General features: G+C 36.9%; 1 protein-coding gene across 1 annotated transcript in view; it reads left to right on the top strand.

Annotated features, from left to right (window-relative positions):
• The first annotated feature begins 6,568 nt into the window (after positions 1-6,568).
• BMP3 (bone morphogenetic protein 3) overlaps positions 6,569-27,213 on the top strand; it is a 36,157-nt gene continuing 15,512 nt past the window's right edge. Inside the window, exon 1 of the mRNA XM_051965847.1 lies at positions 6,569-8,251. Coding sequence (XP_051821807.1) covers positions 7,936-8,251 — 316 coding nt within the window. The 5' untranslated portion in view covers positions 6,569-7,935. The remainder of the gene's footprint in view (positions 8,252-27,213) is intronic.

The raw sequence follows: 27,213 nt of genomic DNA, 5'->3' as shown, positions 1-27,213 counted from the left end.
ATACATATTTTTATATGTGTATATGTGTATGTATACAAAGCTTCTAAATACAGGATAAGGAGAACACTAAGAGTTGTGAAAATAAGGAAAGAATTCATGCAAAAGATGGTGTTTGAATTGTAAATTAAAGGAAGAAAGGAATTCTGTGAGATAGAAGTAAGGAAGTCAGGAATGAGTCACAAGAAAAGAATTCAAAATACTGTTGGTATTTTGTGCTAAAGCGCACTGAATAAGAAATTCTTCCTATTTAGTAGCCAGTCCTTTTCTGATTAGGAAGGACTTTGAAGGCTGAATAGAGGATTCTGTATTGAACCTGAAAATTATAGGAGAGTCACTGAAGTTTGTCAAGAAGGAGGGTAATATGGTTAGATCTAGCACTTTGGAGAGATCATTTTGACATCTGAGTGGAGGGTGGACTGGAGTGAGGAGAGGCACGTGGACCAAGTGACCAACCAGCAGACTATCGCTATAGCATATGTGTGATGATGAAAGCTTGCATCAGGGCAGCAATGTTAGAGAAGAAAAGGAGACGTACTCAAGAAATGTCATAAAGGGAAAATCAATAGGACCTTCATAATAGATGGATATGAGAAGTCAAGGAAAACACTTAGGGCGTGAGCCGAGGTTCTTGGGTTAATGGTAATACCCTCATAAAAGGGAAATGAGAAAGAATGGAGAAAGATGAATTCTGTTCTGAATATGCTGAATTTAAGATATCAGTGAAACATTCAGTTCAAAATTCCAATAAGCATTTGGAGATGCAAGGTTTCAAGGTCAAAAGAGTGGTTGGAGTTGGATAAGTAAATATGATTATCATTAACCAAAAATGATAAGGGAATCACCATTGGTGGGATGGCCAAGTAAAATAATATAGAGAGGGGAGAGAAGTGGGTCCAGCAGAGAGCCCTGTGGGACATCCATAGTTAATAGACATAACTGGAAGAAGATTCAGCAAGGAAGATTGAGAAGAATCCTATCGAGAGGAGATTCAGGAAGGAGTCGTGTTACAAAAGTCTAGAGAGAAGTATCAAGAAGAGAATAATCAAGAATGTCAAAAGCTACAAGAAGGAAGGAAGGATTCTAGGAAGATAGAGTAGATCAGAAAGCTCTCCAGATCTCTGCCACAAACAAGACAAAATGTGTCTCAGGGAGAACACAGAGGAATAAAAACAAACAAGAGTTAGGGCAAAACAGCCCCAACTGTTGCCTGGAACAACCAGAGAATTCCAAGATACCAGGATGGAAGTTTGACTAGATGAAGTGTAAACACCTCCAGGTTAGCTCCCCTGAAACAATAAGAGGATAGTTCTGGGGCTGGCAGGGTTGGGAAGTCATGCCCCAAGCCATGAAAATTTTAAACTCCCAGAAAGCAATGGGAAGTCATGCATCCAAGTCAGGGAAGATTGAAGGAACCTCTGCTGATAAGAAATACTTGTCCCAATTGCACTGCAGATACACAGCTCTGGGTGAGAAAGAACCACCACAAACCCAGTGAGTGTAGCAGCAATGGGGCAGGAATGCTGCTGGCTATGGGAACTTACAGGCTTACAGGCTGATGGAGTTCTAGGTTTGGGGTTCCAAGACAGAGGAGAGAACTGCAGGGGGATCTCAGTGCAAGGGTGATTGCACTAACACTATGCTACAAAATGAGCAGGCAAAAAAGAAAGAACCCAAATATAAAAAGTGACTGTGGGAATAGGGAACACTGGGGTTCAACTTCAGAAGAGGATATTGAAATGAAAAAAGCCCTCTCCTACTCCAAAAGAATCTTGATATAGCAATACAAGAAATAATTAAAGAAAACTGTCCCAAAATGTTAGAACAAGAAGGGAAAATAGAAATAGAAAACAATCACTGCCTGAAAAAGATACTATAGGAACATTATAACTAAATTCTGAAACTTCCAGATTAAACAGAAAATATTGCGAACAAGAAAAAAAAATTCAAATAAAATGGAGCTACACTTAGAGTCACACAAAACCAAATAGTGGCTATGTTAAAAGACCAAAAGTCTTGGAACACTCTATATTGCAGACCTAAAAAACTAGGGATGTGGCCAAAAATATAATATGCAGCAAAAATTTTTGTTGTTATTTTCATAGCCACCAAAATTAAGCATAATCCTGAATGGGGGAAAAAAAAAGGAATTCACTGAATTATGAGACTTTCAGGATTTTTTGCAAAAGAATACCTGAACATAATAGAAAATTTGACATGTAAGCTCCAACAAAAATATCAGGTAAACATCAAAGATTAATTTCAAGAGACTCAATAAGGACAAACTGATGCGGGAAAGATTACTTTCTAGATTCCCATCCTCTCCTAGTTAATAATGTAAATTGTCCTTTAACTCACAAATCCTGGTGCCTTTGAATTCCAATAGAAGATCCTGACCTGTCCCAGCCCCACCCGGATCTAAGTCAACTTTGGGGCTACACCTAAAAGCCCCTTGAGCTAAGTCTCCTATTATAAAAAGGCCACGCTGGGAACCCCTCTTTGCAGAGATTCCAAACATGGTAGCCATGTGAGGACCCTCTGTCCACTGGACCCTTTGTCCCGTGCCCTCCTTATCTCTATCTTCACCTAATAATAAACTTCTTTTATCAATCTAGCTCTTCGGGCCAATAAATGCTTTTATTGGGAACTCGCACCGCTAATAGACCCCATTTACTGCCATATCCCTGCGCCGAATCCAAGGGGGTTGCAGGGGATCTTTGTTTGACTCCCTATACCCCGAACCTGCCACTAGACCTCACCTTAACCCTAATTTCATTTAGGTACCCCAAATCGAGACCTCAATATTTTACATATGTTGACTCCTAATAATCCTGTGAAGTAGGTGTTAATTATCACTGTTTTTTACAGATAAGGAAATTGAGGTACAGAAATGTCAATTGATGTGCCTACGGTCACCCCACTACTTCTCACTTGAGGAAGGAATTACACTGTCAGGAATCTTCCTGACTCCATGTTCTACAATGCATCCATTCCAATGAAGGGTGAAGACATTGGCTCATCCTAAAATGTGATCCATAAGATGACCCCAATTACACAAGGCGGGAAAAATCAGTGGATGTGGAGGAGGTGTATATTTGGCATTCTTCTCATAACAGCTGTTCCTTCTCCTTAGAAATTCTCTGTCCTTTTTTTTAATCCTCTTTAACTCCAATTCATCTTTGCTGACAAGGTCTAAAACTCTGATCCCACACTTTTATCCCAGACCCATATACATTTCTACCTAAGTGCCCTGCCTTTACCTCAAACTCAATATATCCTTAACTAAATCAATAATATTTCTACCTAGGATAATGCTCTATCATAATTGCCTTGTCAATGGAACTGTCATAATCCAAAATTTTTAAAAATTGATTTTAAATTTATCCACCTTTTATTCCAATATCCTCTCAGTTACCAAATACTGTCATTCTTCCTTTAATCTCTTTCTCTTCAATGTCACTTGCAGCATTTAATTTATTTATTAATGGCTTTCAAACTACCATAGCTGGTCTTGGTTATAGTCTCCTGTAGTTTAGGTCTCAAGTGCTCCATGATACCTTCCCTAAAATATTTCATCCAACACTGATCTTCTCTTACTTCATTTCAGCTCAATAAACATTTATTAAGTGCCTATTATATGCCAAGCACTGTGGTAAACACTGAGAATACAAAGATAGGCAAAAGGCCTGCTCACGGGAACTTACAATCTAATGGGAGAGACAACATGCAAACTAATATATACAAAAGAAGCTATATACCTAATAAATAGGATAAAGTTAAGAGAGGGAAACCACTGGAATTAAGAGGAGCTTATGGAAGACTTCCTGTAAAAAATAGAATTTTAGTTGAGCCTCAAAGGAAGTCAGGGAGGTCAGTAGTTGGAGAGTGTCAGGGAAAACATTCCAGATCTGGGGATAACCAGAGAAAATGCCTGGAGCTGATAGAAAGACTATCTTGTATAAGGAACAGACAAGAAGTTAGTGTCTCTAACTGGGGAGTAAGATATAAGAAAACTGAAGAGACAGGAAGAGATAAGGTTAGGAAGAGTTTTGAATGTCAAAAAAACATTTTATATTTGCTCCTGAAGGCAAAAAACTGACATCAGAGTTTTGATTAAGTAGGAGGCTGACATAATCGGACCTGCATTTTAGGAAAATCACATTAGTGGCTGAATGCCGGATGGATTGGAGTGGGGAAGAGACTTGAGACTCGAAGACTACCAACAAGTTGATGCAGTAAAAAAGATATGAAGTGATGAAGGCCTGGAATGTCAGAGAAAAGGGCAGATTTGAAAGAGGTTGCAAAGGTGAATTTGACAGGCTTTGGAAAGAGACTGGATATAGCAATAGTTGAGAAAATGTGAGTATGGTGTTATTCACTACAGTAAAATGGAAGATAGGAGGGAGATGGGTTTAGGGAGAAAGATAATGAGTTCTGGTTTGTACATACTCAGTTTAAGATGTCCACTGGATTCAAACATGTGAGATTTGAGGATACCATAGAGTTTGAGACATTAAAGATAAATTTGAGAATCATAAGCTTAGAGAAGATAATTAAATCCATAAAAGCTAGTGACAACAATTAAAGTAGTCTAGAGGGAAAAGAGAAGGGGGCCCAGGATACTATCTTGAGTGACACCTATGGTTGGAGGGAATGAACTGGAGGAGGATTCAGCAAAGAAGAGGGACAGAGACAGACAGACTGACAGAAGAAAGAGAGGGAGGAGAGAGACACACAGAGAGAGATAGAAAGAGAAAGTGGGGGGCAGGAAGGAAAGAAGGAAGAAAGAAAGAAAGAAAGAAAGAAAGAAAGAAAGAAAGAAAGAAAGAAAGAAAGAAAGAAAGAAAGAAAGAAAGACGAAGGAAGGAAGGAAGAAAAGAAGGAAGGAAGGAAGGAAGGAAGGAAGGAAGGAAGGAAGGAAGGAAGGAAGGAAGGAAGGAAAAAAGGAAGGAAGGAAAAAAGGAAGGAAGGAAGGAAGGAAGGAAGGAAGGAAGGAAGGAGGAAGGAAGGAAGGAAGAAGGAAGGAAGGAAGGAAGGAAGGAAAGAAAGGAGGGAAGGAAGGAAAGGAGGGAAGGAAGGGAGGGAGGGAGGGAGGGAGGGAGGGAGGGAGGGAGGGAGGAAGATTGGTATTCTAAAAACCTAAAATGAAGAGTATCAAAGAGAAGAATAATCAAAAGTGTGAAAGCTGCAGAGACTACAAAGAAAATATGTATTGAGAAAAAGGTCATTGGACTTGGCAGCTAAGACATTATTAGTAACTTTGTAGAGTTTCAGTGGTATGGTAAAATCAGAAGCCAAATTATAAAGAATTCTTAAGAAGAATGTAAGAGGTGAGGAAGTGGAAGCAGTTACTATAGGTAACCTTTTCTAGGTGTTTAACTTCAAGAGATTATACAGCTATGATAGTTATTAAAACTCCTAAAGTAATTATCTTCTGTAGCATATATATACCCTAGCATTTTGTGATGTCTTTTATTTATTAATTGCTTCATGTGTATTACTTTGCACCACCAATTAGATTGTAAACCTACTGAAGGCAGAGTCCACGCTGTATTATTAGTCCCTCCCACAATATCTAGCATAGTTCTGAGATCAATAAATATTTTATTGTTTGACTGGTAGGCTTAATTGCCATGCCTTTAGGGAAGGGTAATGCCTTTAGGGAAGGGTAAAGAGCAGTCTTTCTGCATAATGTTTCATGTTTAATACTATATATATATACATACATACATACATATACACATACATTCCTATGTAGTATGCACTCATGAACACTGTGGTAAAGAATTTCAAGTCAGATTTGATGTGTTTCAATTACAAGCTCTGTCACTGTCTCTCTCCCCCTCCATCTCTCCCAGCCCCCAATCTTATGTATTTAAACTGTATTATGTATTTAAAATAAATGCACTCTGCATTGATAATGGAACATATAAATATTCTGTAATGTAAAAATCAAATGTCAAAAGTTAATTTAACTGAAAAAATTGTCCACAAAAATATAGAGGGTTCCAGCAGCAGTAGCAGTTTAACTGCTAGTTATCTATTCTGTGTCTGGCTGAAGGCAAATCCTTGCCATCTGATAGAAAGGCACCTCAGCTAGGATTCTCTAGATTTGATGCCTTAGTTGTTCTTTTCTGGGGATGTAAATAGCCAGCAAATTTTGACACCCCAAAAACATGATTATTCCTTTGTTGTCCTTGTTTTAAATGGCAATATCATCTTTTCCCACTCTACAAATATTCTCTCCATGTACTGTTTAGGAGATAATTTAATTTCTATCAAGAGTAAGCTGGTAGATATTTAACATCCCAGCTTTCTCAAAAATTTTGGCACTTCTAAGTTTCCTCTGTACTATTAACATTTTCTCCATCACTTTCTTGAATCTAGACAATTCTTTCTTTCTTCCCTTTCTTTCCTCTTTCCTTTTTTCACTCCTTCCTTCTTTCTCTCTCTCTCTCTCTCTCTCTCTCTCTCTCTCTCTCTCTCTCTCTCTCTCTCTCTCTCTCTCTCTCTCTCTCTCTCTCTCTCCCCCTCCCTCCCTTCCTTCCTTTCTTTCTTTCTTTTCTGACTTGCAGGTTTGCTGATTTCTGGAGTGCTATGAACGCTCACATTGAAAGTGTATCGATCGAACCGGTCCCAGCAAAATGCATTCCATCTAATTTCCCTCCCTTGTCCAGGACTCTGCCTAGGATAGCTTCTCCGTTGATGTATTTCCCTCTCCGTTTGCCCTCTCTACCTAGGCAAGAGGTAGGGGAGTCAGCTTCAGGAGGCAAGAAGCCAGTTCACGGTTCAGGGTGGGTGGGTGCGATTGAGAGCGATGTGGAGCCAAGTCCCCCGAGAAGGAGGTCTCCTTCACCTGCGCTCAGTGTATACTCATTGGTCAGGAGACAAGCACTGAGATTTTCTACGCATCCTGCCACGGATTTTCGCCCCTTCCTTCCCTGTTACATGATCCTGTTGCTTTCCTTGATTTATTAAGTGGCTGGCCTGGGAAGTTAGGGTCAGTAGAGAGAAGCCTTCTTACTTCCCAGGTGCTGGCTGAAACAAGGTTACACTAGAGAAATGAATTAAAAGTTAGCGTTTCTCTATCCCTTCCCCCGCCCGCGCTCCCGCCTCAGCTCTCCTCTCCTGTATCTCAGTCCACTTTCTTTCCTTGCCTCTTCCTACTCTTCTCCGTCTCCAGTTTTCTTCCCCCTCCCGTTCTGTGAGTTTCCCCTTCTCTTTGCCTCTCGGGCAGCCGCCAGCGGTGTCCGAGTTGGGAACGAGCCATTGGCTGCTGATTGCACAGATCAGTGCAGAGAGCGGACACACACACACGCACATGCACACACACACATGTACACACGCACACACGCACTCACATACACATACACAACTTGGAGTGGCTGAGCCTGGGCTCTGCAAATGCCTCTCGGAAGAGCAGCTTCAGGGAGAAAGAACAGAAAGCAGTGCCCACGCCGCCGTGTTTCTCCTGCCCCCCCGCCCCCCAGCAGCTAATCTCCCCACCCCTGCCCGCCTCTCCAAGAGCCGGGGCACAAGGGGATGGTAAGAATAGCTCCGGAAAGCCGCGGACGCCCCCCGCCCTGAGGACCATCGGGTGCCCGCGTCCCGCCTCGCCTTCTAGGCTTTTCCCGCAGCGCACCGGAGCCCTCGCCTTCCATGACCGCTCGTGCCCGGTTTCTTGCCAGCAGCTCTCCGAGACAGCCTGCGAGCAAGCGCTGACTTGAGCACTCTCTTCACCCTGCTACGGCTAACTAAAGGGGGCCCCGCTCTCCTCTTCCCTTGTGTCGGGGTCTATCCCAGCTTCCCGGCTCCGGCGCGCGAGCCCGCAGCCCGCCTCGCTGCCCTTGCCCTCCAAAGCAGGCGTCTCCCGGACCGCCCTAAGTGCCACTGAGGAACAGCCAAACGCTCCCGGGAGGGCAGCGCAGCGGGAGGAGGATGGCCGGACTCCGTTGCCTACTCTACCTGTGGTTCAGCTGGAGCTACGCTAGCGCGGGGCGCTGGGAGCGCTTTCAGCAACCCCCCCAGGGGTCCCACGAGGCGGTCCCGGTACAGCTGGCCCGAGGCACCGGCAGGAGCCCCACACTAGAAAGAGAGCCTAGGGATCAGGTGGCCGAGCATATGCTGCGCCTCTATGACAAATACAGCGGAGGTGGTCCTCCTCTGTCTGGGGCGCCCCGCAAGCCCAGACCCCCTCGCCACGTATCCCTCCCGGAGGGTAACACGGTTCGCAGCTTCCGAGCTCGGGAAGCAGGTGAGTCGCCTTCCACCTCCTCCCCCGGGGCAGACCGAGAGGCCCCTCTCCGTGCGGGGTGTGTGTGTGTGTGTGTGTGTGTGTGTGTGTGTGTGTGTCCCATCGCCTCCCCTTCGCCCGCATCCCTTTCCTATGTTTGGCTAGGTGGTCTGTCAGTTCTGGACAGGCTGGGTGAGGAGGTCAGAGGGAAAGAGAATTGGACTTAGTGAAGACTTGCCAAGAAGTAGAGAGGGATGCCGAGGATGTAGGAGATACGTGTCTGACGTGGGTAGGGGGATAAGGGAGAAGTGGAATGGCACCGTGGAAAAGGAAGAGAAACGTTGAGGGGGAGAGGGTAAGAGGGACAGGGACACAAAAGCCAAAAACACCTTTAGATGCCGTTGCTCTTACAGTTCCCTATTCTTTCTGTTAAAGCTCCTCAAGCTGACGTTAACTTGGTGCCTGTGGGGATGCAGGTGCCGCTGAGCGTCTACACCCAAATTAGAAATCTGGCTCAGAATGCACATCTTTCCTTTGCAGCATCTTTTCTTTTAAGATCTACTTTGCTTTTGCCATTGCTTTCCTTAATATGACCTCCCCTTCACACATGGTAAATTAACCCTTGTAATAAAGTTTTAATAAAAAAGAAAAGAGGGGAAAGTTCAGCAAAATTATTCTGTGGGTCAACTGAGTAAGTTTAGGCAGGGCTCCACACCCACAGTCCTCTTTGCTCCACTTAAAAATGCTTTTTTTCCAATTTCCAGTACTTCGGTCAGTGCAGTAACTTCTGCATGTGGTGCAAGCGCTATATCAAATGTGGTGGCTCCTTAGTTGGGGGAAATAACCATCTGATATCTGGTTTGTTTAAAATAACCAGAACTTTATCATAGGTGGAGGATTTTTTTTTCTGAGAATTTGTAGCTGTAGCCTAGAGTTGGGAATGGGCAGCAGTGTTTGTGAACTCTTTAGTATTTGCAGAAAAAAAAAGTTGTTCATCCTATCTTTCAACACAGATTATTTTAGACTGAAATTTATTGCTTAAGAGATTATTTCCTGGCCCTGCCAAGAAATATATAATTTATTGTTAATATAAACAGTTTGGGAGATAGATTTCTGGATGATGTCTATGCCTGTAAGCTTTGAGGATACAATTGTCCATTGTGGTAAGTGTGTGTGTGTGTGTGTGTGTGTGTGATAAAGTTAAATTTAACTATAAATCTTCAACTGTAAATCTAGTTAACTGTGAATCATTAAGATGCTCCAGCCATCTGTATCACCCCACTATTTATGTCAAAATTACTAGGCAGTGATTCCCAGAGCTCTGATATGCATAAGTCCTGAAAAAAAAATCATCAAGGAAAGTCCTGAGTTGGACTTTGGAAATGCATTTTGGGGTTTAAGGCATGATGACATTTACAGTAAATATGAATTATGTTGTCAGTATGAAACTCTTGAGCTACAGTCTGAGCTAAAGCAGATTTATTTTTCAGCAGAGTATTATATAAGAATGATCTGTGAAGAGTCAGCAAAGACTCAGAGAACCACATCCATTTTGCTGTAGAATAGACGATTCCCTCATTTGAGTGATCAAACTTCCCCAAAAGTCAACCACACCGGCTAGTTTCCAGTTATGTGAAGTGTTGAGAAGAGTTTTATATTAACAGAAAATTGGAGTGGGGTCAATATGAGGAAACTGGAATATCATATCCTTTGAAGATCATCCAGGCCAACTGCTTAATTTTACGAAAAAGATGAAGTCACACAAATTCAGGTGAACTAAATGGTTGAATCATACCGATCCAATTCTGCCTTCTGATTCCAAATCTATTCAGATTAGCATAAAAGAATGGGATGTTGATGACAACTCATGTCTATTACTAGATGGTAATCTGGTTAGTTACTATCAATAAGTGTTAATAACTGGAGAGAAGAGATATCATTTAGACATTTTTAAAAATTAATGTTGCTGATGAATTGCATAAGCTGAAGCAGAAGTAAGGAGGATGTTGGAGAGACCAGGAAAATAAATGTCTTCACAGCATCCAGTTTTCAACAACAGAGATCTGATGTGTTTGCTTTGTAGGTATTATTTAATTAATATCCATTTTGGCTCCAAATCTCTTAGGAAGCTGCCCTACAGAAAGAAATAACTAAATCCTGGTACCCAATTGATTGAAAGACTGACATACCATCTCTGAACACATGTGATTTTACTCCCAGGGAATGGTTTCAATAGTTTGCAGAATCTGTTTTTTTGTGAAATTTATAAATGAATGAAGAGTGAACAAATGAAAAAAGATTTATTAAGCACTAACAACATACAAATCACTTTGCTCAGTGTCAGGAATGTGAAGAGAAAAAGTAAAACAGTCCCTGTTCTCAAGGAGTTTGTATTAAAAGGGAGAGACAACGCATAGGTTTGCACTTTTCAGATGAAAAGGTCTTACATGATCCTTAGGGTGCAGCAGCAAAGCAGATAGTAATGTGTCTTCATTAATGTCATTTCTACTGACAAGCATATCTGTTCTAATGTTGAATCATTTAACAGTGCCAAGTATGTGAATAGCAAATTTATTTTCTTGGTCTTTATGAGCTGTGATTGCTGAGGAGAGAGTGTACTAGCATGCACTCTCCTCCATGAGCATTGTTTCCCAAGATAATAATGGGTTAGGCTGGAATTAAGACCAATAAGTAGAGTTTTGTATTTGGTTTCTAGACTGTTAACTTGAATCTTCTTTGACGTAATAGTAGTTTTTTTCTCAACAAAAATACACATATATTTCAAAAATCTAGTTTTTTTTAGTTACAGAATTTCAATTTGTCAAATAGTTTTTAATATCAACTATGAATATTTGTTGTTTTAAAACACTGAAAAGCTACAATGTGAAACAGTGGGGAAAAAAAATCCATAGTTAGTCAGGTGCAAGAATCTTAATCCTAAAGCACTAGTTTTTCATTTTACTTTATTTAAAGGAGCCCAAACTGTAGATTTGGTTTGATTTTCATCAGTCCTACCCAAGAAACAGATCTTCCACAATTTATTATGAGCTTTCAGTAACAATTCCAACTATGAATTACATAGACTTTCTTGAAGATGTCAAAGTATTTAACTCAACAGAGCAAATTCATAGGGATCCTGAGAGAGAGAAAAGGAAGGATCATGTACTAGGCAAGTTAAACTACCACTATCATTTCAACCACTATCTCCCCTCATACTCCAAGGGAGATATTAAGGGATACAACCCAAAGACCTTGGGAATAGCAATGCCCCAAAGGCCAATGGCTCTTCATTTGGCCTAAGGTCTATAAAGGGACCCCTCGCCATAGAGAAAGGGCCCTCTTTCTTCCCCACCACCCAAGTTAAGAAAAAACTATAAACATTGGGCAGATGAACCCAAGAACCAAGGAAATGGGTTAATACATTAAAAAACCTTGAGTTTTTCTAGCATAAATATTAACTTAACCCCAACTATTATTTCATCCCATGAGCACCTCCTAGAAAGGTGGCTTATCCTGGATTTGATCCAAAGATGTTTAGGTATTCAGTTATTAAAGGACCTTGATGGGAAAGTTTCACCTAGAAGCCACAGAGAAAGCATTCCAGTTTCACTGAGAGTCTTTGGCTCTAAGCTACATTACATTTTGCTCTCCCTATTTCTCCTTGTGGCATCTATTCTGGTAGGGCTGATGAAAGCTGTGTGGATTAGCAAATTGGAAATTCTTTATAATTCTAGCCTATATGGTCTCAGGGCATGTGGAACTCTTCAGACTATATTAAAAGTTCAGGTCGAACTATTGATTAACATTATTTATTGTTCTAAACCTATAATAATGTCTTTGGTTGAAAACCAGCTCCTTGTGGTCTCTTTTTGATTACTTTATACTTAAATTATTACTTGCTGGTAGGTGGCATTCATCCTAAATATACTTTTCGCTAACCTCTTTTCTCTGCTTCCTTCACTGATGCCATTCATTTGGTTTGCCAAAGTCATAAATTTGCAGTGCTTATAAGTTCCTGAGATAGGAAAGCATTTATAAAAACAATTCAACCTATTAGGTTTTATCTTTCCTTTGGCAAGAAATTATTTATTAAGTTATTAATGGCAGCAATATTCAATTCCATAAAAACCATGGTCACATGTCACAGGTTGGGAGGATGGAATGAAGGGTATGTGATGAATTATTTTTAGCTATTGTTTAAAAAACTGTCCTTTTTAATCTTTTAATAAAAAATAAAATAGCACATTAGGATTGTCTTCTTTCTTTGCTAATTATAACCATTTCCATAGTTAGTACTGTCTTTTCTTAATTATTAATACAAACTTTCTAAGGTGTTCTTATAAAGAACTGGTTAAATTTCTCTAAGTAGCTTTTTTGAAAATGGAGGTTTACTTCAGTGGGCAATATAGCCTTTTAAAAACATCCTCTAAATTTTAGAGTTAGGTTGTTTTGTTTTGTTTTTAATAGCACCCTCCTTTCATTGAAAGAGGAAATTCATTATGAGGCATTTCCCTTTATCAATGAAAATCAGCTCACTGGCTGGATCACTGAGAAATTCTGTGATTTGCCAAGGTCAGAAAGCTGGTATATGTCAGAAGTCTGGATGCCTGATGAAAATTTTCCATTGCCCCCTCCTGCTTCCTACGCAATACAAGTGAGCACTTGAACTCACACATGAATCTCCTCAATTTAAATAACAACATTGGGGCAGGTAGGTGGTACAGTGGATAGAGCACCAGTCCTGAAGTCAGGAGGACTTGAGTTCAAATCTGGTCTCAGATACTCAACACATCCTAGCTGTGTGACCCTGGGCAAGTCACTTAACCCCAATTGCCTCAGGGGAAAAAAAGAATAACAACATTGTAGCTTTCCCATATTTCTGGTCATGAATTAGTGGACAAAGAGACATTTAGAGTGATGAAAACAGGGAATTAAGAGGTGGAAGGTCACGCTAATAGAAGCAATTCCTATTTAAAAAAAAAAAAAATCCCCCAAACACTAAGAAAGAATTATCATGTGATAGGTTAGAATTTGGCTCAAAAGCTAATTATGTTGAATTTTCTGACCTCAGAAAAGTAGGCTACATATGAACTTTATTTCAATTATTTGATATTTACACTTAAAGGAAACTAGGATATTTGGAGAGGGATGGCAAAAGAAATAAAATGATTGCCTCCTTAATAAAGTATTTACTCTGTTGTCAAGATCTTTTACAAACTGAATTTTTTAAAGATAATATAAAGTTTTGTTATCCATGCTAATGAAAAAGAGAAGCATCAATGATGCATAAATAATTTATGTTTAGCTTTGCATCATAGACAGATATGCTTAGGAAGTGAGATGGACCATGGATCCAATAGAAGAGATTTCTAAAATTGAAATTCCACTTAAGAAAATTTAAAATCAACTTTATAATTAAAATAAGTTCTTAAGATTAAAACATTTTAGTGAATACATTTTTGTAAGTATTTGAATAGTATTCAAACTTTTCCAAGCACTGGTATAGAGACAAGAGTAAGTGGGGCCTTGAAGCTCCACAGATCCATTGGTAGACTATTGTTCTGAAATTCATCTTTAAAACCCCTCCCATATCAATCTCAGATGTTCTTGAATTGGAAAGAACATGAATATGCAAAATTCATAGTGAATTTCCTAATATTATGTCTCAGAACACATATTAAACTTTAGCATAGGGAATTTGGTTAAAAAATAATTCCTTTTTATAGAATATTTCCACAGAAACTCTAATGTGGAGAAATAGTAAAAAAAAAAAAAAAAAAAAAAAAATTTCCTAGATACTGAAATAAAAATTAGAAAATGATAACCCCTTGATTCTTTCCTGTGTAGGAATATACTCAAACATCAAACATAGCAAGAGTTTATTTCAACATTTTTATAAAAGAAAAATTCACCTTAAGTTTACTTTTCAAAAGTTTTACATTGGATACTATGTTTTTGTGAAGTTGTTAACATTTTTTCAACACCAAATTCTCTTGTAATTTTAATACTCATATGTTAAAAAATAGTATATCTTTATTTGGGTGGTGACAGTGGAAAGACATTTTGCCCTAATAAAAATATTCCCAGGGTATGCCAAATTAATCCAGAATGAGTTTGGATGGTTGTGTTCTGAATCCATGAATATAGAATTTTTATCGTGGAAATAATGACACAGTCTTGACCCCTGTGGGGCAAATGCATCTTGATATCAGATCTAAACTATAGTAAATGACTTTATAACTAAATTGCCCTTGTGACTGTCCTTTTTCATCCCTTAAATACATATGGCAGTCTATAAAAATGCTATTATGTCCCTTATAAATGTAAACACATGGTATGATAATGGAATGTTTCCATCATATCTATGCATAAGAATGTCTCTTACAACCTATCTTTTAATCTTTGTGATGACATCAGGTTTTAAATTTTTTATTGATAGTTTTAGTTTTATACCATCTGAATTCCTCAATATGACCCTCTCCTTACCCATCCCCCAAGGTACATCCCATATAAATGTAGCAGTCCTGCTTCTGGTCCAGCCCTCATAGCCATCATTTGGCTCCTGCAGAGACAGGATCAGACATCTACCAAATTCCAAACAGCTGCCATTCACAGGGCAAGCGACCAGCCAAGCTGAAATACCAGTATAGAAGGAAGAGAGGGGCAGCAGCTGACCCACCTTTGTCACCACAATCTTGATCACCATCTTCCCTCAGATCCTGATTGAGATAGCCCAAGAAATCTTAATCCAAGATAACTGAGAATAGCAATATTCTTCAAACACCAGACCAGTTTCCACCCTAACCCTCAAAACTATCATGGAGAGGAGAAATCACCATAGAGACCCACTATTCTCATCACTATTAGCAATACTTGGAGACTAACTGCCACTAGTAGCCACATGTGCACAAAAGCCTGGGAGAGGTACCACTATTTCTTCTCAGATTGTGATAGAAAGAGGCAGGATCCTGAACTTGAAAATAGAAATGCTTCATTTCCCTGCCCTCAACCATCATGCTGGAAAGCAGCCCCTATGGAGATGTAACCTGGCAAGTGCTTCTACAGGTAGAGTTCCTGGAGGCTGAGAAAATAAAGTTCTTGTCACCCAAGTCCTCAGGACTGTCAAATGGTTTAACTTCAAGAACTGATAAAAAACAATTCTTACTAATTATTTTGCCAGTGGAAATGACATTAAATAAAAGGTATTTCCATCTGCTTTGTGACTGCTGAAACCTGTTTATCTGTCTCCCCTATTAGAAAGTGAAATTGCCTTTCTCTTCTGTTTGTCTCCTCAATGCTTAAAATAGGACTTTGCACAGTAATCATTTAAGAATTTATTCATTCATGTAAAAAAAGTTTTAAAGTTGTTTTTGGTTTTGATTTGGGAGTTTGTTTTTTTCTTTAAAGAGAATTCAGCTAGTGCTATTAAGAATATTCTGGACTATATGGATCTTTTCTCTTTGTCTGATTATTTTCGAGTATATGCATAGTAGAGCCATCCATAGATAATTGGATTTAGTGACTTTCTGGATAGAATTTCAAATTGTTTCCTAGAATGATTTGTTCAAATTTGCTCCTCTGTCAACAGTATATCTATTTAATTATCCATCTAGTACTCCTCTGATCATTCCATTGTATTCTTTTGTATTTTTTCTTATCTGATGTGTGAATGATAAATGCCAGGGTTGTTTAAATATGCATTTCTACCATTAGTGATTTGAAGCAAAACTATTCACTTTCATGTAATCAAAATGCCCCATTTAATTACTCAAAGTCATTTCTATCCCTTGTTTGCCCAATAACTATTTTTGTCCAGGTTGGCCAGTCTTCAATCTGCTCCAGCTGTGTGTCTTTCTAGACTTCACCAATATGCCTCAGTTGTAGACTCACTTGGGATTTCCTTTGGCACCTGGAGCCTTATTATCCTAGAATAGACTTCCACAATGCCAGTTCCTTTTTCTCATTGGTGAATCCCTTTCAAGGGCTTCTGTTTGGGGAGGGCCAGCCAATTGTCATTCTCATCCAAGCTGTGCATTTGATTTTCTCAATTTCACTCTCCCATCTCAATTTTCAGTTAGCTCCCTTTTCTGTGTGATCTTCTTCCATCAGAATATAAGTTCCTTGAGAGTAGGAGCTGTTTACCTTTTGGCTGATTGTGTATCTTTAGTTCTTGGAACAAGTCTGGCACATGGCAAATGCTTATTAATGCTTATTGCCTTCCCTTGCCTTCTTGGTAAAATAATTGAGCAAAATAATTTCTAGTGATTCCTTTTATTTCCTTTTTTTGCTTTTTTCATTTTTAAGTATGATCATTTGGTTTTCCATTCTTTTAAAAATCAAATTAGCTTATGATTTGTCTGTTTTATTAGTTTATAATTTTCCTGCTTTTATGTGTTAATTCAATGCTTTTATTTTTGTTTTCAATTTTATTGATTTTTTCTGATTGTCAGAATTTCCAACTTTTCATTTAGAGTTTTATATGTGGCTTTTCTAGATTTTCTTTTAGTTTCTTATTCAATTCATTGATCTGCTTTTCTGTTTTGTTGATATCTATTTAGAGATATAAACACATATACACACACACACACACACACACACACACACACACACACCTCTACTCCTCTATTGACTGCTTTAGGTCCATTCTAAAAGTTTTGATATGATTTCTCATTGTTGTCATTTTCTAAATGACATTACACAATAGGGTTTTTTACTTGTTCTTTGACCCACATATTCTGCAGTATTAGTTATTTGATTTCCATTTAAGTTTATATCTTTTTTCCAATATCCTTTTATAATTGTAATTTGTGTTCACTAAAGAATGTTTTTAATATTTCTGCTTTTTCATATTTGTTAATGAGATTTTTTTATGCTCTAGTATGTGCTTAATTTCATAAAGATGCCATGCAAAGCTAAGAAATATTTATACTCTTTTAATTTTCAGTCAGTGATTTTGAAATTTTATACAAATATTTAGATTTTGTTAGATTTTCTTAGGCTAGAAAAGTAAACACTAAAGTATCCTATTATAGAATTCTCTTGTTTTACTCCTTATAATTCATTAGTTTTTTCTTTAAGTATTTACTTCTCTTTAATCACAGGGCATTTTGGTATTATCCAGAGCAGTGCCTAAAAGCCTGTAAGATAATAATCATTAAACCATCTCCCTTGTCCTCCAATTCTAGGCCTAGTCCTCTTATTTCCTTTTCCCTTCAATCTCTCCAAGTATCAGGGACTTTTCCAATGAGTTTTATCATATAGCCAAAGAATTTAAGCTTCAGCTTCAATATTTGACTTTCCAATGAATTGCATGGATTAATTTCTTTAAATTTTGACTGATTTGATCTCCTTGATGTCCAACAGACTCTTAAAAGTCCTCTCCAACACCACAATTCAAAAACATTGATTCTGTGGCTCTCAGCTTTCCTACAATCCAAGTTTCACAGTCATACATTGCTACTGGAAAACCCAGAGTTTTGACTTATAGATATCTTCGTGCAAGGTGATGATATCTCTGCATTTTAGTATGCTATCTTGATTGCCATAGCTTTCTTTCCAAAGCGCATCTTTTAATTTCATAGTTGCAGTTACTACAGTTCTTTGTGAGCAAGAATATAAAATCTGACACTGCTGTCTGTTTTCCAAGAAGTGATAGGATCAATTGCCAAGATGTTAGGTTTATTTGATATTAAACTTACTTTTTTTCTAGCAAATTTATGTATTTTTAGTACACATTACTTTATCAATCATGTTGGGGAGAAAAATCAGAGCAAAAGGGAAAAACAATGGGAAAGAGAAAAAAACAGAAAAAAAGAAGTGAATATAGCATGTGTTGATTTACATTCAATCTCCTTTGTTCTTTTTCTGGATGAATTTTCTATCTAAAACCTTCTGGAATTGGCTTGAATCACTGAAACACTGAGAAGAACCAAGTCTTTCATAGTGGATCATCGAACTTTCTTGATGTTATTGTATACCATGTATTCCTGGTTCTGCTGGTTTCACTCAGCATCAGTTCATGTACATATTTCAAGGCCTTTCTATAATCAACTTGTTCATAATTTTTTATAGAATACTAATATTCCATTATCTTAAAATAGCACAACTTATTCATCCATTCCTCAAATGACAGGCATCTACTCATTTTCCAATTCTTTGCTATCACAAAAAGAGCTACTCCAAACATTTTTGCACATGTAGATCCTTTTCATTCTTTTATGATTTCCTTGGGAGACAGATGCAGTAATGGCACTGCTGGGTCAAAGGATATAGTTTTATAACTCTTTGGGCATAGTTCCAAATCGCTCTCCAGAATGGTTGGAACATTTGACAACTCCACTCACAATGTATTAGTTTCCCAGTTTTCCCCCATTCCCTCCAACATTTATCATCATCTTTTCTTATCATCTCAGCCAATCTTAGAGGTATAAGGTGATACCTCAGAGTTGTTTTAATTTACATTTCTCTGATTAATAGTGACTTAGAGCATTCTTTCATATAACTATGGATGGCTTGAATTTCATCATCTGAAAATTGTCTTCATGTCTTTTGACCATTCATCAATTGAAGAATGACTTGTATTCTTACAAATTTGACAGAGTTCTTTATATAGTTTAGAAATGAAACCTTTGTCAGAAACACTGTTTTTAAAGATTTTTTCCCATCTTTGTACTTCCCTTTTAATCTTGTTTCTGTTTTTATTTGTGCAAAACCTTTTAAATTTAATTTAATCAAAATTGTTCACTTTGCTTTTCATAATGTTCTCTAGTTCTTCTTTGATCATAAATTCTTCCCTTCTCCAAAGATCTGATAAATAAATTATCCCTTGCTCTCCTAATCTGTTTATGGTATCATTGTTTATGCCCAAATTATGTACCCATTTTTAACCTTATTTTGGTATGGGGTGTGAGATATAGGTCTATGCTGAGTTTTTGACATATTTTCCAGTTTTCCCTGTAGTTAATGTTCTTATTCCAGAGCTTGAGTTTATCCCTAATCAAATATTAGATTACTGTAGGTCTTGATTATTTGATCTACCACTCTTTTTCTTAGCCAGTACTAAATGATTTTGATGACTACTGCTTTATAATTTTAGCTTTAGGTTTGCTACTGCTAAGCCACCATTCTTTATTTTATTTTATTTTTTCATTAATTCCCTTGATATTCTTGGCCTCTTGTTCTTCCAAACGAATTTTTTGCAGTTTGATTGGTATGGCATTGAAAAAATAGATCAATTTAGGCAGAACTGTCATTTTATTATATTTAGTTCAGCCTACTCATAAGCAATTGATTTTTTTTTCGTTTAGATCTGACTTTATTTGTGTGAGAAGTGTTTTGTAATTGTGTTCATATAGTTCTTGGGTTTGTCTTGGCAGTTAGACCCCCAAGTATTTTTTGGTCTACAGTTGTTTTTAAATGGAATTTCTCTTTCTAAATCTTGCTGATGGGCTTTGTCAGTAATATATAGAACTGCTGATGATTTGTGTGGGTTTATTTTATGTTCTTCAACTCTGCTAAAACTGTTAATTGTTTCCAGTAGGTTTTTGGATGATTTTCTAGAATTCTCTAAGTATATCATCATATCATCCACAAAGAATGATACTTTTATTTCTTCATTGCCAATTCTAATTCCTTTAATTTCTTTTTCTTTTCTTATTGCTAGCACTAACCTTTCTAGTACAATATTGAATAATAGTGGTGATAATGGGCATCCTTGTTTCACCTCTGATTTTATTGGGAATGAGTCCAGCTTCTCTCTCCATTACAAATAATACTTGCTATTGGTTTTAGACAAATATTGCTTATTCTTTTAAGGAAAGCTTTCTTTATCCCTATGCTCTCTAGTGTTTTTAACAATAATGCTTCTGCAGAACCAGGAGATCATTATACACTTCGACAATGATATTGTATGAGGATGTATTCTGATGGAAGTGGATTTCTCTGACAAAGAGACTTAACTGAGTTTCATTGGAGAAATGATGGACAGAAACAGCTACACCCAAAGAAGGAATACTGGGAAATGAATGTGAACTATTTGCATTTTTGATTTTCTTCCCGAGTTATTTTTACCTTCTGAATCCAATTCTCCCTGTGCAGCGGGAGAACTGTTCGGTTCTGCAAATATGTATTGTATCTAGGATATACTGCAACATATTTAACATATATAGGACTGCTTGCCATCTTGGGGGGGGGGAGGAGGGAGGGAGGGGAAAAAACGAAACATAAGTGATTGCAAGGGATAATGTCGTGTAAAAATTATCCTGGCATGGATTCTGTCAATACAAAGTTATTATTAAATAAAATAAAATTAAAAAAAAACAATAATGCTTCTGTATTTTGTCAAAAACTTTTTCTGCATCTATCAAGATTACCATATGATTTCTGTTGGTTTTGTTATTGATATGGTCAATAATGGTAATAGTTTTCCTGATATTGAACCAGCCCTGTATTCCTGGTATAAATCCCACTTGGTCATAGTGTATTATCCTTCTAATAAGTTACTTTAATCTCTTTGCTAATATTTTATTTAAAATTTTTGCATCAATATTCTTTAAGGAGATTTATCTGTAATTTTCTTTCTCTGTTTTGACTCTTCCTAGTTTAAGAATCAGTCTACTATGTCATAGAGGGAATTTGGCAGGATTTCTTCTTGACCTATTTTTCCAAATTGGAATGATTTATTCTTTAATAATTGGAATTAATTGTTTTTTAAATGTTTGGTAGAATTCACTTGTGAATCCATCTGGCCCTGGAGATTTTTTTTCTTAGGGAGTTCATTAATGGCTTGTTCAATTTCTTTTTCTAAAATGGGACTATGTAATTTATTTTGTCTTCTGTTAATCTGGGAAAGTTATATACATCCAAGTTGAATTATCAGACTTGCTGTCATACAGTTGGGCAAAATAGTTCCTAGTAATTGCTTTAATTTCCTAATCATTGGTTCACCCTTTTTATTTCTGATGCTGGTGATTTGGTTTTTTACTTTCTTTTTTTCTAATCAAATTAACCAAAGTTTTATGTATTTTGTTGGTTTTTTCAAAAACCAACTCTTAGTTTTATTTATTAGTTCAATAGTTTCTTATTTTCAATTTTATTAATCTCTCCTTTGAGCCTCAGAATTTCTAATTTGGCATTTAATTGAGGGTTTTACATTTTTTTTCTAGCTTTTTTTAGTTGCATGCCCAATTCATTGATCTCTTCTTTCTCTATTTTATTTATATAGATATTTAGAGATATAAAATTTTCCCCTAAGAACTGCTTTGGCTGCATCCCGTAGGTTTTGTATGTTGTCTCTTTCTTGTCATTCTCTTAGATGAAATTGTTGATTGTTTCTGTGATTTATTGTTTGACCCATTCATTTTTTAGAATTAGATTATTTAATTTTTGATTGGTTTTTAGTCTATCTTCTTCTGTCCTTTATTGAATATAATATTTATTTCATTGTGATCTGAAAAGGAAGCATTTACTATTTCTGCCTTTCTGCATTTAATTGTGAGGTTTTTATGCCTTAATAACATGGTTAATTTTTGCGAAAGTACCATATGCTGCCAAGAAAAAGGTGTATTCCATTCTGTCTCTATTCAATTTTCTTTAGAGGTCTATCATATTTAGGTTTTTTTAGAATTCAAGTAATCGCTCTAGTTTCTTGTTTATTTTGTGATTAGATTTGTCTGATTCTGAGAGGAGAAGGTTGAGGTCTCTTACTAGTATATATATAGTCTTACTGTCTCTTTCTATAACTGGCATAAAATCTTCTTTAGGAATTTGGCTGTGTCTACTGCTTAGTGCAAACACATTTAGTATTGTTATTCCTTCATTTTTTACAATTCCCTTTATCAAGATGTACTTTTCTTCCTTATCTCTTTTTATAAGATCTATTTTTACTTTTGCTTTATCTGAGATCAGAATTGCTACCCATTTTGTTTTTTTTTTTTTTACTTCAGCTGAATCATAATAAATTCTGTTCCAGCCTTTTACCTTTACTCTGTATGTATCTCTGTGTTAAATGTGTTTCTTATAAACAACATATTGTAGGATTTTGTTTTTTAATCCACTCTGATATTTGAATGCTTCAGTTTTATGGGAGAATTCATCCCATTCACATTCACAGTTATGATTACTTTGTATTTCCCTCCATCCTATTTTCTCTCTTATATATATATATTTTTTCCTCACTTTCTCCCCAGTCCTTAATCATGTTCTTTTTTACCTCCCCACTTTATCTTTTATTACCTTCCCCTGAACTCCATTCCACCTACTATGTTATCTTCTATTACCTCTTCCCTTCTTCTCTTACCTTTTCCCCTAGAGTTTCCGCCCTATCTCCCCTGTCTTTCTCTTTTCTTTCCTCTTTCTCCTCCTACTTCTTTATAGAAGTTATATAAATTTCTATACCCAACTGAATAATTTATTCCCTCTTACAACCCAAATTAAGCTTCAGACAATGGTCATCCCCCCTTTCTTTCCCTTCACAAGTCTTTTGTACCTTTTCATGTGAACTAATTATCCCATTATGCTTCTCCCTTCCACTTTTTCAAGTACAAACCCTTTTCCACCCCATATCATTTTCTTTGATGTCCACATCACATCAGAGTCCATTCAAAACCACATCTTCAGTCCATGTGATGCCCCCCTGTCTCACTAGGTAGTTAATTCTTAGTTGTAACCCCAGGTCCTTTGCCTTCCAGAATATGGCATTCCAAGACCTCCGATCGTTTATCGTAGAAGCTGCTAGATCCTAGCTAATCCTGACTGTTGCTCCTTGATATTTGAATTGTTTTTGTCTGGCAGCTTGCAGTATTTTTCTCTTGAAGTTGTAGTTCTAGAGTTTCACAACCATATTCCTTGGGATTTTCTTTGTGGGATCTTTTTTTTTTTTTTTTTTAAGATGATAAATGGATTATTTTAATGAGCATTCCCTACTCTGTTTCTAAAATATCAGGGCAGTTTTCCTTAATGAGCTCTTCAAGAATGCTATCCAGGCTCTTTTTTTGGTCATGGCTTTCAGATAAGCCAATAATTTTTGTCTCTTCTGGATCTATTTTCAAGGTTGGCTGTTTTTCCAGTGAGATTTCACATTTTTTTCTACTTTTTCATTCTTTTTAGCTTGTTTGACTTTTTTTAGTTTGTTGCTGTCTCACAAAATTATTAGTTTCCATTTGCCCCATTCTGCTTTTTAATGTGTGATTTTCTTCAGTTAGCTTTTGAGTCTTTTTCCATTTAGTTAATTCTACTTTTTTAATGAGTTGTTTTCTTCAGACAATTGTCTTCTTTCCTTTTTCAAGCTGTTGACTCTCTCATACATCTCTCTATTTCCTTTCTCATTTTTTCTTCTACCTCTCTTTTTTGCCTTCTAAAGTCTTTTATAAAGATTTTTATAAAGCCTCTTTGGGCTGAAGACCAATTCATGTCACTCTTTGAGATTTCTTCTGCGCACATTTTGTCCTTGTTTGAGTTTGTGTTTTGGTCTGCTCTATCACTTTCTGTGGTCAAAGTTCTTTTCTGTTTCTTGCTCATTTTCTTTCCTTTTTTTTTTTTTTTTTTTTAAACTTTTATGGTTGAGCAGAGCTCAACCAGAGGGGGCGCTATCTCAAGCTTCCTGTGCAGCTCTGAGCCTTGGCTTTGAGCACAGCGCCCCCTTGTGTTTGCAGAGGTAGCTTTGCCTGCTTTCTCCAGGAAAAACCTGGTTTCCCAGAGTTTGTCTTCTGAGCCAGAAATAGAAGCTGCCTCCTGATTCGCTCCTCTAGAGAGCCAGGACTGAAGATTGTAGTTGCTGATTTGCTGTGAATAAGACCCTCTCACAGTCTTCCCCAGAGTTTATCTGACTTGGGGTGAACACCCTTTTCACTCCAGTGAGACTGACTTTTCTTGAAATTTTTTCTGTCTGTCTTCAGCTGGAGAGTGACTTCATTCCTAAAGATTCTGTTCAGCAGCTTGGTTTTATGTAGTTTTCCAGGGAAACTGAGAGAGCTCCAGCAGCTTCCTGGCTGTACTCCGCCATCTTGGCTCCACTCCCGGAAGTTCCCTATTTGATATTAAACTTAATGCCAGCTTTGACACTCTTATTTCCACTTCATTAAGTCTCATCAAGAGGCTTCTTAATTCTTCAGAATTGGTATCATTCGTCAGAATGGTATCTTCTACACTTCTGAGATTGTTGATATTTCTCCTGGCAACCTTAATTCCAGTTTCTCATTCATTCAATCTGGCGCCTAGCACGATGTCTACAAGTTTATGTATAAGATGATTGTCTATAAGTTAAAAAAAATGAGAATATGCAGCTTTATTTTCCCATATTAAACCAATAATTTGTTCCATGTTCAGTTCTAACTGTTGTTTCTTGGCTGGCATGTAGGAGACACGTAAGATGATCTAGTACCCCATTTCTTTGAAGGCTTGCCACATTTTGTTGGGATCTACACAAAGACTTTACTGTAAGCAATGAAGCAGATGTATAGGTTTTTCTGGAACGCCTTTGCTTTTCTCCACAATCCAATGAATATTGGCGATTTGGTTTCTAGTTCCTCTGCTTTTTGAAAACCAGCCTGCTCTTCCGGTAATTCTCAGTTCACATAATGCTGAAGTATAGCTTGCAGAATCTTAAGAATAACATTGTTAGCATGTGAAATAAGTGCATTTGTTTAATAATTTGAATATTTGGGGCAGCTAGATGGCACAATGGATAGAGCACCAGTCCTAAAGTCAGAAGGACCCCAGTTCAAATCTGGTCACACTTCCTAGCTGTGTGACTGTGTGATCCAAGGCAAGTCACTTAATCCCAATTGCCGCAGCAAAAATAAATAAAGATAATAATAATAATTTGAACATTTCTTGGTATCACTACTCTTCAGAATTGGGAGGTAAACTAATCTTTTCCAATGTAGTGGCCACTGTTGAGTTTTCCAAATTTGCTGGCGTATAAAGGGTTTTGAATAGCTCAGCTGAAACTCTGTCTCTTCCAATAGCCTTATTGTTAGCAATACTTCCTAAGTTTATTTGAACTCATTCTCCAGGATGTCTGGCTCTAAGTCAGTAACCACACCACTGTGGTTATCAATGATCTTAAGATCTTCCTTGTGTATTCTTGCCAACTCTTCTTAATCTCTTCTGCTTCAAAAATTAGAGATATCAAAGTAAAGTTTTATACAGAAATGGTCATGATAAATGACAAAAATGTGAGTATTTTACACTTTTACATATCCACTGTACATATCATATACATTCTTGGATACTATATCCTCTATCCCATGATAGAATCTTTATTATTTTTTCATTATAAAATAGATTATTCTTATAGCATGGATTGTTAAATTTAAATTGAGACCCAAGAGTTGTGACAGAATTTATTAGGTGCTTTATTTTTAATGGAAAATTAATGAAAAACCAAAATAAGACTTTAGCATATATTTCACTTAAATCCATAATGTGATACTGAGAAGTGGATAAAGACTCAAGACATTTGGAGTCTAATCCTGATACTTCAGCTGGGTGACTTTGACCAACCAAGGCAATTTATCACTTTGTTTCTGTTTCTACATCTATAAAATGAAGGTGTAGGATTATATGACTTCCAAAGTCCCTTTTATTTTAGAATGATTAGATTTTTATTAAATTCACCATATATCTGTATGACAAATATTAATTGGTTCATTAGACATATTTATGTTGTTTTGTTGTTTATTCTTTTCAGTTGTATCCGAGTCTTCCTGACCCCATTTGGAGTTTTCTTGACAAAGATACCAGAATGGTTTGCCATTTCCTTCTCCAGTTCATTTTATAGGGAAACACAGTTGTGATTTGTCCCTGTTCACACAGCCAGTAAGTGTCTGAGGCCAGATTTGAATTCAGGAAGACGAGTCTTTCTGACTCCAGGCCCAGCATTCTATCCACTGTGTCACCTAGCTGCCCCAAACACTCATTTTTGCTAAGTTCTTAGCAAAATTACAGATGAAAGATTGGATTTACTTACTACCACTTAGAAAATAGCCCCACCTATGGGTGATGGTCATCTTATTAACTTTTTAAAAAAATATTTCTTTGGAAAAAAAAGAATAATAGACTTTTCTTACAGCTAATACTAAATAATTATAATTATTCCTATATTTCTTATCACATTTTCTGGGTACTATGTTCTCTATCCCATGATATAATCTTTATTACTTTTTCATTATAAGATAGATTATTCTTATAACAGTCAGGGATGGAAGACTTTGATATATGATCATCTGATCTTTGTTAGAATTTTTTCAGTAACAAAAACAATTTCATGAGGGAATTTATTCCTTTGTTGATAAGCCTAATTTATTCATTAATTTATCTTGCGTAACTGTGTATAAGGCAATGTGCTAGGTGCTAGGGGAGATTCAAAGATTCAAAAAATATATTCCCAGTTCTTGTAGATTTTAGAAAAATAAAAGAGAAGATTTTAAGGAGATAAGCCATGTGCATAGATAATAATAGAGCATTCTTTATGTAAGAAAAGTATAGACAGAGGGCTGTAAGAGTATAAAGAAAAGAGAATGTCAGAGGTAAGTGAAAGAATCAGTCAAAAGAATTGTATTAAGTGCCTACAATGTACTAAGTACTGGGATACAATAAAAAATAAAACATCTCTGCTGTCAAGGAGCTCACAGTTTAATGAAAGAGAAAGCATGTAAACAAATAACATTCAAATGAGCTATATACAAGACAAAGTTGAAATAATCAACAGAAGTAAATCTCTAGAATTAAAGAGAATAATGAAAGATTTCTTGGAGAAGATGGGATTTTAGCTGGTGCTTGAAAGAAACCAGGAGTAAGAACTCTCCCTTATAATGACTTAATTCACTAATTCAATATATATTTTTAATATTGATTATACTACACATTTCAGATATATAAAGAAGTTCAATGCCCAGTGCATGCTCTCAGGAAACTCTGTTTTAACAAACGCAATGCCTATTAGTATAAAGATTATTAAATAACAACAGGCAGACACTTCAAGA

This window comes from Antechinus flavipes, chromosome 6 (genome assembly GCF_016432865.1).
Source record: "Antechinus flavipes isolate AdamAnt ecotype Samford, QLD, Australia chromosome 6, AdamAnt_v2, whole genome shotgun sequence".
Lineage (NCBI taxonomy): Eukaryota > Metazoa > Chordata > Mammalia > Dasyuromorphia > Dasyuridae > Antechinus > Antechinus flavipes.
This window is presented reverse-complemented; position numbering and strand designations above follow the sequence as displayed.